This window comes from Mauremys mutica, chromosome 7 (assembly GCF_020497125.1).
Source record: "Mauremys mutica isolate MM-2020 ecotype Southern chromosome 7, ASM2049712v1, whole genome shotgun sequence".
Classification (NCBI taxonomy): Eukaryota; Metazoa; Chordata; order Testudines; family Geoemydidae; genus Mauremys; species Mauremys mutica.
In genome coordinates, this window is record NC_059078.1 from 92,867,310 (window position 1) to 92,879,934 (window position 12,625).

Here is a 12,625-nt window from a genome sequence, read left to right on the forward strand (position 1 = left end):
CAATCCAGTCAGATGGGGGAGGGGGAGCCAGCCAGCCAGCGGAGAGGAAGTGTGTGTGAGGAGCTGAGAGTGAGAGGGTGTGCTGCTGGAGGACTAAGGAGTACAAGCCTTATAAGACACCAGGAGGAAGGTCTTGTGGTGAGGATGAAGAAGGTTTTGGAGGAGGCCATGGGGAAGTAGCCAAGGGAGTTGTAGCTGTCATGCAGCTGTTACAGGAGGTGTTATAGACAGCTGCAATCCACAGGGCCCTGGGCTGGAACCTGGAGTAGAGGGCGGGCCTGGGTTCCCCCCAAACCTCCCAACTCCTGATCTGACAGAGGAGGAGTTGACCCAGACTGTGGGGAAGATCACTGAGGTGAGCAAATCTGCCAATAAGTGCAGGATCCACCAAGGTAGAGGAGGAACTTTGTCACAATGGCTAAATATAAATGTATACACCCATGAACAAAGAATGTAGGTCATACTTACAGGATGGTGGAATCTATCTTGGGAAGCAGAGACTCTGAGAGAGTTTTGGGGGCAGAGGGGAATAATCAGCTGAACATAGGCTCAAATGTGATATTGTGGCCAAAAGAGGTGGGATGCACAGTCAGGGGAATCTTGAGTAGGATTAGAGAGGTTATTTTACCTCTGTATTTGGTAGTTGTCTGACTGCTGCTGCTGGAATACTATGTCCAGATTTGGTGCCCTCAATTCAAGAAGGATGTTGATAAATTGGAGAGGGTTCAGAGAAGAGCCACCAGAATGATTAAAGGATTAGAAATCATGCCTTATAGTGATAGATTAAATGAGCTAAATCTATTTAGTTTAACAAAGAGACAGTTAAGCGATTACTTGATTATACTATGTAAATATGTATGTGAGAAACAAATATTTAGTTATGAGCTCTTCTATAGAGCAGAGAAAGGTATAACACAATCCAATGGCTGGAAGTTGAAACTAGACAAATTCAGACTGGAAATAAAGCCTAACATTTTAACTGTGAGGGTAATTAACCACTGGAATATTTTATTAAGGGATGTTGTGGACTCTCCATCATTGACAATTTTTAAATCAAGATGGGATTTTTTCTAAAATTGCTCTAGTAATTATTTTGAGGAAGTTCTATGGCCTGTGTTATACAGGAGGTCAGACTATGTAATCACAACGGTCCTTTCTTGCCTTGGAATCTATGAATTTGTGGATGTGGAAGGGGAGATAGTTTTCACCTTTATAACTTTTAACTGTGTGACCTTTCCCATTGACTTCACTAGGATTACTCATGAGCTTATGTGCATGCTTAAATGCTTTTGCTAAATTGAGGTCTAAATGCAGGAAGCAGTGGATTTCCTGAAAAGCATCTTGGATTTTTATAAAGTTAGTAATGTAGGAACCTTTCCCCACATGCCTTTCTAGCAGATGTCACTTTCATTTAGCAGAGCGTAGCTCTATAAAGTGCCTTTTTTGCTGATAACTATTGCTTGCTTTCTTCCAGGTGGTGAGTATTCTTCGCTCCTGTTATCTTTATCCCCTGTTTTTCTCTTTCTTATACCTTGAGGATGTGTTGTATCCTCACATTGTCATATTTCATATGTTATCTATCTTAATTTCCAGTAGACAGTCAATATTGCTGCTAGGATTAAACTTTGCCATGTTAATCAGGTCCTCAATTGTCATCCTGCTGTGGCAACCTAATAGGTGGGGAAAAATGCTAATATAGAGAATAAATGTGTCAATCTCATTCTGCAGACCCCTGCCAGTGAATGAAGGTGCACCCAAAGGAACTCTGATTGCTGTTGTTACTGCTGCTGCCTTGAATCAGACTATTGTGTATTCAATTGTTTCAGGAAATGAAGATGGTAAGTAAGAGTATCTCAATGAAGTTGCAGATTATGCTGTATGATACATTCATTAAAAGTAAACAATTTCAGAAAGCGGTGTATGTATAAATAAAACAGCTAGTGCTAAACCCTGCCTCACCCAACCCTAGCCCAAGTAGCAGCTCCTGTTGCCATTACTCTGCTTTCATAAACCTGCTACACCCTGCCTATGCAGCAGAACTGCATATGATGCCCTTTACAGCTGAAAAGGAAGCAGGGTTTGCTCCTTAAAATGTAAGAGATATTTTTCATAGCTCAGTAAGAGTAAGTGTGTTCTAGATAAAATGTAGGAAGTTGTTTGGTTCTACATTGTGTTATATACGTGTCAATATTAGATTCTTCAGTTGTGTCATTAAAAATATATATAATGTGCTTTTGATTGTGCTTTAAATGGAATCAACCTAAATCTATTCTTTGTATAACTGGGATGCTCACTACCCCTGCCATGTGATTTTTATTGATTATCATATCGTATATCATGAACACTTGAAAAATATCATAGAGCCACACAATATCTCCCTTCATGAAGAAATCTCACTTGAAAAATCTCCATGCAGTATTTTCAAGGCATCATCCCTCCAGGTGAATGGGCTTATGGCTGAACAGAAGGTACACGAAGGAATAGTGTAAAGACCTGTATGTTCATTGATGATCCTAAATTTACAACAAAATCCAGTTGCAACACTACTGTATTTTGGTTGTCCATGAAAATGGCCAGTCTACCAAACTGGTCCCTGCTGTACGCAGTGTAGTTGTAGCCATCACAGGATATTAGAGAGACAAAATGGGCGAGGTAATAACTTTATATTACCTTGTCTCTCTAAACTGCTCTCTGGTACCCTATTTTTCCTTGCAATATGTCTCACTGTTGGTCATTCTGCCACAGGTGACCTGGTTGTGGATTCACACTTTGCTTTATCTCCTGGGAGCAGATATAAGACATTGAATGGGATTTAATGTTAGTGGCCCTCAAGTATTCACATACAGTAGATTTTCTGACAGGTGATCTTGAGGTTTGCCACATAGAGCAGTGGTCCTCAGAACTGTCTTCTGGCCAGCTCTGATAATAAAATGGTGCAATACGTCAACTGCATAGTGTTCAAATAGAATTGCTTCTGACCTGTCTCATGGCTGAGATGAAAGTGTATATAGTGTAGTATTGTAGTCGTGTCATGATCGTGGTTAGAATGGAAGTGATGATGGGAGATTTACATGTCCCTGGTGCAGTTCAGCCCTCTTCTTGCACACTGATAAAACCTCTCTGCCAGGGATAACATATCCCTGCCTCTAGCATGCCACATCACCAAGCACCCCGCTGCTGAAAAATGCACACACTTGATCAACTCAACCAGGATATATTTTCATTTAAGGAAATATTAGACTTATGTTAGTTGATTGCAGTAGAGAAGCTTGCAAAAAGATTTGCCATAACTTGAGTCAGTTTGTTTCAGACTAGCCAGCTGACAGCTTCACTCCTTGTTGTGGACCAAGGCGGATTAGGGATTTGTGAGGCCCTGGGCCAGAGCAAGTGCGGGCCCCTCCCCACCACTTCTGCCTGCAGTCCTACCCTCCCGTCTCCTCCCCCCACCCTGGTGTTCCTGCTGAGGAAATGGAGTCGGGGTGTGGAACCTTGCACCTCCCCCGGCCTCCCCTCACCTGGCACTCCTGCCAAGAAGTGGGTCGGCTCATGGGGGCTTTGTCCATTGCCCAGCAGGAAGGCCAGGCAGACGGAGTGGGGCAAGCCCCTGCGCCCTGATCCTGCTCTTTGGCAGGAGCACTGCTTGAGCACCTATTTTTCCCAGCAGCTAATCTGCTACTTGTGGACCATTCCCTTGGGATAGCTGAATCCACTCCTCTTCTTCTGACTTGCCAATGATCTACAAACAAAAATTACATGCTGACTTAAATGCACGTCAAGAACTTTTCTATTTCCATATTGTGCCCTGGGCCTTCTAGAGTGACAACTATTAATGTCAAGTCTGTAAGTGATTGCTATCAGCAGATCTGTAGGTTGAATTGGTGGTACTGGTACTGAACTACGTACAGAGAAGTCTGATTTGTTTTAATATACTGTAAATTTCAGTCATGACAGTGCCCTACATACTACTATGTATCATGATGGCTAAAGTCTGATATTTAAAGAAAGAGGTAAAATGTTAGTCTCAAACTTACCTCATTCTCAGGTACTCACCATGCTTGACCTTAAAAATTGCAAACAAAATTACATTGGGTTATTTAGGGGAGAATGGCATTAACCTTCTCCCAGCTGTGGGAATAGTCTATATATCCAGATAGTTTTTGCAGCTTGCCCTGAAGTTTGTTGTTCCAGTTCCAGTACCCACATCAGCAGTTGGGCCCTTTTCATGATGATAATAAGGAACGCGGCTGAGGACAGGGACTATGGAGTCGTTAGGGTGGTGAAGACTTCAATCCCTCAACCCCCTGTAGTAGGAGGCAAGAATGAACAATGTCTTTACAAGAATGGAAAAAACTTAATCTTAAAGATTTTGAGGAAACATTCTATTATTATCTACAGGTTTTAGACAGTTACTTGTTTTGTTTTTTTCTGGATTCCAGATGTGTTTGCCATTAATAACAGAACAGGTGTTATCTTCATTAAAAAGCCTCTTGACTATGAAAGTGTGAAAAGCTATGAACTTCGGGTACAAGCAGACTCCCTACAAGTAGTTCAATCCAATCTACGTGTCCCTTCCAAAAGTAAGTTATATTTCATGTATTTTCAAAAATCTAAACATATTTAATTTAATAAAAATACTTTTTGAGAATAAATAATGTTACTATGTAACTTTATCTTACAGGGTATTGATAAGCATTCACTCTAGCCAGTTATATCGTAATTTTGTGTTGCTCTATTTTCACTACTTATGTAGATAGTGATACCAAATAAATCATAAAATATGCATTAAAACCTCCCTAGTAGTGTCTGCTCCTAGGGAAGAGATCCATGGAAGAGATAATACTGCCTAATTACTAATTATATACATGATATTCATTTGTAACTCCTATTATCCACAGGAAAACAGGCTTTCAAAAGTTGAATTAATATTCAGTATAATTACAAGCAGCAAAGAATCCTGTGGCACCTTATAGACTAACAGACGTTTTGCAGCATGAGCTTTCGTGGGTGAATACCCACTTCTTCGGATGCAAGTAGTGGAAATTTCATGGGGCAGGTTATATAGGCAAGCAAGAAGCAAGCTAGAGATAACGAGGTTAGTTCAATCAGGGAGGATGAGGCCCTGTTCTAGCAGTTGAGTGAAAACCAAGGGAGGAGAAACTGGTTCTGTAGTTGGCAAGCCATTCACAGTCTTTGTTTAATCCTGAGCTGATGGTGTCAAATTTGCAGATGAACTGGAGCTCAGCAGTTTCTCTTTGAAGTCTGGTCCTGAAGTTTTTTTGCTGCAGGATGGCCACCTTAAGATCTGCTATTGTGTGGCCAGGGAGGTTGAAGTGTTCTCCTACAGGTTTTTGTATATTGCCATTCCTAATATCTGATTTGTGTCCATTTATCCTTTTCCTTAGAGACTGTCCAGTTTGGCCGATGTACATAGCAGAGGGGCATTGCTGGCATATGATGGCGTATATTACATTGGTGGACGTGCAGGTGAATGAACCGGTGATGGTGTGGCTGATCTGGTTAGGTCCTGTGATGGTGTCGCTGGTGTAGATATGTGGGCAGAGTTGGCATTGAGGTTTGTTGCATGGATTGGTTCCTGAGCTAGAGTTACTATGGTGCGGTGTGCAGTTTCACAGGCCTTGGGTGGCAGGCCAGTCCTCGCCCACAGACAACCTGCCAACCTGAAGCATATTCTCACCAGTAACTGCACACCACACCATATATCTACACCAGCGACACCATCACAGGACCTAACCAGATCAGCCACACCATCACCGGTTCATTCACCTGCACGTCCACCAATGTAATATATGCCATCATATGCCAGCAATGCCCCTCTGCTATGTACATCGGCCAAACTGGACAGTCTCTAAGGAAAAGGATAAATGGACACAAATCAGATATTAGGAATGGCAATATACAAAAACCTGTAGGAGAACACTTCAACCTCCCTGGCCACACAATAGCAGATCTTAAGGTGGCCATCCTACAGCAAAAAAACTTCAGGACCAGACTTCAAAGAGAAACTGCTGAGCTCCAGTTCATCTGCAAATTTGACACCATCAGCTCAGGATTAAACAAAGACTGTGAATGGCTTGCCAACTACAGAACCAGTTTCTCCTCCCTTGGTTTTCACTCAACTGCTAGATCAGGGCCTCATCCTCCCTGATTGAACTAACCTCGTTATCTCTAGCTTGCTTCTTGCTTGCCTATATAACCTGCCCCATGAAATTTCCACTATTTGCATCCGAAGAAGTGGGTATTCACCCACGAAAGTCCATGCTGCAAAACGTCTATAAGGTGCCACAGGATTCTTTGCTGCTTCTACAGAACCAGACTAACACGGCTACCCCTCTGATACTTGACAGTATAATTACAGTTTCTCCCTTTAATTGAAACATAAAACCCATCAAAACCTCACTGAAGCAAAGTTTAAGAATATTTTTTTCAAATAAAATATACAACCCAAACACAACTCACCATTTCTGCAGGGCTGATATTTGTTTGCAGAGGAGATTGGTGGGTTCTAAAGTTCTCTGATGCAACTTGTAAACTTATCTCTAGGTGAAACTTCAAAGTGGGGCCAATTTTTTTAATATCAATCAGGGAAAACAATTTTAACACCAATAACATTATTTTTACTCCAAAAATATGAATCATAATCTATCCAAAACTAAATGTCTCCTACTGGAAATGCTAAATATAACTAGTAAGTAACATCCAATAATCAGTTAACAAATTTCATGGTTCTTTTTTTCTTTAATAGCACTTATTCTGTACACAGATTGAGAACACCTTCACAGTACGCTTTTTATTTTGGTAGGGTTTTAAGAAACATAGTTCTGAAAAATAAGAACTTTGCTAGGAACTTCTAAATGCTCATAATAATAAAATTGCATAAGAAAAGTCATGTTAACTGGTAAATTTAAATGATTAAAGCTTATGGTAGTTTAACTTGTTACATTCTGCTTACTTCACCACAATTAACTAAACTTAATGGCCAAAAGCAATAGAATAGTTTGCTGGACTTTCCACTTTTACGAAGAGGCAGGGAATGTGTGCTATGTACAGGATTTGGTTTTCTTTACGGCTGAGAAAAACCTTTGCAAATGTTTGGGATGTTCTCTTTTCTTTCATGCTATTTTTCTGAACACGTCAAAGTGATTTAAAGGGGCAAACATACCAAGTAATCGTTGTAGTTTAATGTGGCACAGACATTTATGCCCTCACACATATCTTCAATGAAAAATGTGTGAAATATGCCCGTACTGGGCAGCTTCCTGTCTTAAGAGATCATCCAAAGTATATTTGAAGTGTCCCCAAAGATATTGGGCCTGAGTCTCCATTGCCAACACCTTGCATAGTCATTTCATTTGATACAAAGTGAAAGCAAAGTGGAGGTACAATGCTACTAAATCAAAATTAAAGCAGTTTACATCCATTTTGCGCTGAAGTAAATAGCTATGCCAGGTGTGGGGCTACAGGGAATCAGCTCACTGAGAGCAGTTGTGCTACTGCTTTGTTAGAAGACCACTTACCAGAAGGAACTTATTTATTTCAGTTCCCTGGTTACGCATAATAGGCAAGTTTCCCTGTGTAATGTGTTCTGCTGTCATGTCTGAAGTGAACCTTGGCTCCAGGGCATGGTCCGCTGTGGATGTGGTTATGTTATACCAATATAACAGTTATTCTGTGATTTTTATTTCTGGACTTTCCTCTTGGCTTATTGCTGGCCTTAAAAATCCATTGTGATTCCTTGATCCTGTGGCTGCTCTGCACCTGGCTTGCTCTTAGCACAGTTTAGAACACCAAGAGCTGTTATGGTAGGTGAGAATCACTGAGGTATGGGGCATCTCCCTTTTCCCCAGCCATGCCCTCTGCATGTCGACATAGGAATCATTATCATGCCTCTATACTAGGAAGATCTTCCTATAGCTAGGTAAGCCAGTGATGCAGTGATTTCAGCTAGCCATAATGCAGAGGGGGACTCTAACCTTCCATCTTTTTGGGATCAAAATTGACACTTCAGCTGAAAAATCATGACAGGTAGTATTCTCTACACAAAAGTGCTGGCCTTAAAAAGGTTGGCACGTGTTAGGTTATCCTCAAGATGTGATCAAACTTACTGAAATGATTGTACATTGTTTTGTGTTTACTTAAAACACAAATGTTAATTTGTTAAACTTTGTAATCATATTATAAAATTGAAATTACAGACATTAAACATATTTCAATGTAGAAGAATGTATAAATCTTTTCCTATCTAAAGTGCTGTAATCGTGGGCCAGACTATAAGGGATCACCATTTAAAAAGGCCTGGTGAAAATAACAAAGGCTATACTATTTAGTAATAGCCTTGTAAATAAGAATAAATTGACACAAGGTGGGTGAGGTAATATCTTTTATTGGACCGACTTCTGTTGGTGAGAGAGACAAGCTTTCGAGCTTATAAGGAGCACGTCTTCAGTTCTGGGAAACTAACTCAAAGCTCATCATCAGAAGCAAGCTCCCTACAGATCAGGACACACCAACTCAAAGCAGCACCAGACCCTGCCAGAACAACAGATGCAAAACCAGCAGACACATCTCCTCTGCTACAGTGATCACCACCCCCACAACACATGTTTCAAGATCCATGGGTCCTACACATGCCTATCACTACATGTGGTGCACCTCATCCTGTGCACTAAATGGCCCAATAGCAACTATGTGGGTGAAACCAGATAATCATACACTCTGATAAAAGATAAAAACACCACATCATCTGGGGGTGAACACTTTTCACAAAGCAATTACTCTATATCTAACCAATCAGTCCTCATCCTCAAAGGAAACCTGCACAACACCTTCAAAACTTGAGTCTGGGAGATTAAATTTATAACTTTGCTAGACACTAAAAATCACGGATTGGATAGAGACACTGTTTTTATGGCTTATTAAAACAAACTGTAATCCACTAACCAGGGCCGGCTTTAGGCCAATTCAACCAATTCCCCCTGAATCGGGCCCCGCCCCTAAGAGGGCCCTGTGCCCAAGCCCCAGTACGGCGTACTGGCAAGAGCCGGTACGCTGTACCGGAGTGGCCCGGCTTCCCCAGGAGGGTATTTAAAGGGCCTGGGGTTCCCCTGCTTCTACTGCCCCAGCCCTTTAAATAGCCGAGGGAGCCTTGGGGAAGCGGTGCAGCTTCGGCGGCTATTTAAAGGGCTGGGGTGGTAGAAGCAGGGGAGCCCTGGGCCCTTTAAATAGCCCCCAAGCCTGGGCTGCTGCTGCTACCCTGGTGGGGGAGGGAGGAGGAGAGGGCACCCACTGTACAGGGTGGGCTGCACCCCCTGTCCACAGCCAGCCCCTGCTGCACCCCCTGTCTGCACCAGCCCCGCACCCCCTGCCCTGCCTGACCAGCCCCTGGCTCCAGCCAGCCCCGCACTCCCTGCCCACAGCTAGCCTGTCTCCTGCCCGCCCCTGCCGCACCCCCTGTCCTGCCCACACCAATCCTGCACCCGTTGCCCTGCCTGCAGCCAGACCCTACCTCCAGTCAGCCCCTGCCCTGCCCTGCGTCCAGCCAGCCCCATGTCCACTGAGGCCCTGCAGTTCCCAGGGCAGTAACCCTGCACACCTGCTTCAATGAGGGGGGCCAGGAGCAACTGGGACTCTCATGTGCACACCCTAGGGTGACCAGACAGCAAGTGTGAAAAATCAGGACAGGGAGTGGGGGATAATAGGATCCTATATAAGAAAAAGACCCAAAAATCGGGACTGTCCCTATAAAATCGGGACCTCTGGTCACCCTAGCACATCCCCAGGGAGTGGCAGGGACCCAGACATGTAAAATGGAGATCATTTCTAGTTCAGGCCCATCTTTTTAAAAAAGAACTTTAGGTAGGGTTAACATACATCTGTATTTTCCTGGACATGTCAGGCTTTTTGGTTCTTAAATCGCCATCCGGGAGGAAAATATGGATGTACGGTAACCCTATTGGTATAAAAAATACATACTGTGGCACATCCCTTAAATCAGAACTTTTTATAGGGAACCAGTTGCTAAGAAATGAAAGGCTTTTTTTTACCTTTTTTTTTTTTTTTAAGTTATCCCTGCCGGGGCCCCGCCGAAAATGTTTGAATTGGGCCCCGCACTTCCTAAAGCCGGACCTGCCACTAACAACCCCCTCCCAAGACGCTTTCCCCATTGCCCTTCCTTTTCTCCCTGTGACTGGAGGGGTGTTAATGGGCCACTTCACCTTGAATGGTCCCTTGAAATAGGTGTTAGTCACTTATGCTAAACAATTTGTTCAAATCTTGTATTTTGCAGTGACACTTTGAGCAAGTTTCCCAGAGTTGGAAAAGAGCTCTGTGCAAGTTTGAAAGCCTCTCCTTCCCACCAACAGAAGGTGGTCCAATCAACGATATTACAGCTCTTATGCCAGAAACTGTGCCCAAGATTAATCAGACCAAGCATGTTTCTATTTACAATTAACATTGATGCAAATAACACTCATGTACTTGTGGCACCTTAGAGACTAACAAATTTATTTGAGGATAAGCTTTCATGAGCTAAACCCCACTTCATCGGATGCATGCAGTGGAAAATACAGTAGGAAGATATATATACACAGAGAACATGAAAAAAATGGGTGTTGCCATACCAACTATAACAAAGAGTAATCAATTGAAGAGGGCTATTATCAGTAGGAGAAAAAAAACTTTTGTGATAATCAGGATGGCCCATTTCCAACAGTTGACAAGATGTGGGTAACAGTAGGGGAAAAAATTAGCATGGAGAAATAGTTTTTACTTTGTGTAATGACCCATCCACTCTGTCTTTATTCAAGCCTAATTTAACGGTGTCCAGTTTGCAAATTAATTCCAATTCTGAAGTTTCTCATTGGAGTCTGTTTTTTGAAGTTTTTTTTGTTGGAGTATTGCAACTTTGAGGTCTGTAATTGAGTGACCAGGGACGTTGAAGTGTTCTCCGACTGGTTTTTGAATGTTATAATTCTTGATTATAATTCTGCATAGAGACTGTCCAGTTTGGCCAATGTACATGGCAGAGGGGCATTGCTGGCACATGATGACATATATCACATTGGTAGATGTGCAGGTGAATGAGCCTCTGATAGTGTGGCTGATGTGATTAGGTCCTATGATGGTATCTCCTGAATAGATATGTGGACAGAGTTGGCAACGGGCTTTGTTGCAAGGATAGATTCCTGGGTTAGTGTTTTTATTGTGTGGTGTGTGGTTGCTGGTGAGTATTTGCTTCAGGTTGGGGGGCAGTCTGTAAGAGAGGACTGGCCTGTCTCCCAAGATCTGTGAGAGTGAGGGATCGTCCATCAGGATAGGTTGTAGATCCTTGATGATGCGCTGGAGAGGTTTTAGCTCAAGGTGATAGCTAGTGGCGTTCTGTTACTTTTTGTTGGGCCTGTCCTGTAGTAGGTGACTCTTGGGTAATCTTCTGGCTCTATCACTCTTTTTCTTCACTTCAGCAGGTGGGTATTGTAGTTGTAAGAATGCTTGATAGAGATCTCGTAGGTGTTTGCCTCTGTTTGAGGGATTGGAGCAAATGCAGTTGTATCTTAGAGCTTGGCTGTAGATAATGGATTGTGTGATGTGGGCTGGATAAGAGCTGGAGGCATGTAGGTAAGTATAGCAGTCAGTAGGTTTCTGGTATAGGGTGGTGTTTATGTGACCATCGCTTATTAGCACTGTAGTGTCCAGGAAGTGGATCTCTTTTTGTGGACTGGTCCAGGCTGAGGTAGATGTGGGATGGAAATTGTTGAAATTATGGTGGAATTCCTCCAGGGCTTCTTTTCCATGGGTCCAGATGATGAAGATGTCATCAATGTAGTGTAAGTAGAGTAGGGGCATTAGGGGACAAAAGCTGAGGAAGTGTTGTTCTAAGTCAGCCATAAAAATGTTGGCATCCTATGGTGCCATGTAGATACCCATAGCAGTGCCACTGACTTGAAGGTAAACATTGTCCTCAAATGTGAAATAGTTATGGGTGAGGATAAAGTCACAAAGTTCAGCCAGCAGGTTTGACGTGACATTATCGGGGATACTGTTCCTAACGGCTTGTAGTCCATCTTTGTGTGGAATGTTGGTGTAGATGGCTTCTACATCCATAGTGGCCAGGATGGTGTTTTCTGGAAGATCACCAATGGATTGTAGTTTCCTCAAGAAGACAGTGGTGTCTTGAAGATAGCTAGGAGTGCTGGTAGCGTAGGGCCTGAGGAGAGAGCCTACATAGGCAGACAATGCTGCTGTTAAGGTGCCAACGCCTGAGATGATGGGGCATTCAGGATTTCCAGGTTTATGAATCTTGGGTAGCAGATAGAACCCCGATCAAGGGTATTCTAGGGGTGTGTCTGTACAGATTTGTTCTTGTTTTTTTCAGGGAGTTTCTTGATCGGATGGTGTAGTTTCTTTTGGTAACCCTCAGTGGGATCAGAGGGCAAAGGCCTGTAGAATGTGGTGTTAGCTGCCTAGCAGCCTCTTGTTCATATTCCAACCTATTCATGATGACGACAGCACCTCCTTTGTCAGCCTTTTTTATTATGATGTCAGAATTGTTCCTGAGGCTGTGGATGGCGTTGTGTTCTGCACGGCTGAGGTTATGGGGCAAGTGATGCTG

General features: G+C 42.9%; 1 protein-coding gene across 16 annotated transcripts in view; it reads left to right on the top strand.

Annotated features, from left to right (window-relative positions):
* The window catches only part of PCDH15 (protocadherin related 15), a 771,473-nt gene that overhangs the window by 631,188 nt on the left and 127,660 nt on the right, over positions 1-12,625 (top strand). For all 16 annotated transcript variants that reach the window (XM_045024749.1, XM_045024750.1, XM_045024752.1 and 13 more), the window contains 2 exons: positions 1,729-1,838; positions 4,437-4,577. In XM_045024749.1, coding sequence (XP_044880684.1) covers positions 1,729-1,838; positions 4,437-4,577 — 251 coding nt within the window. The remainder of the gene's footprint in view (positions 1-1,728; positions 1,839-4,436; positions 4,578-12,625) is intronic.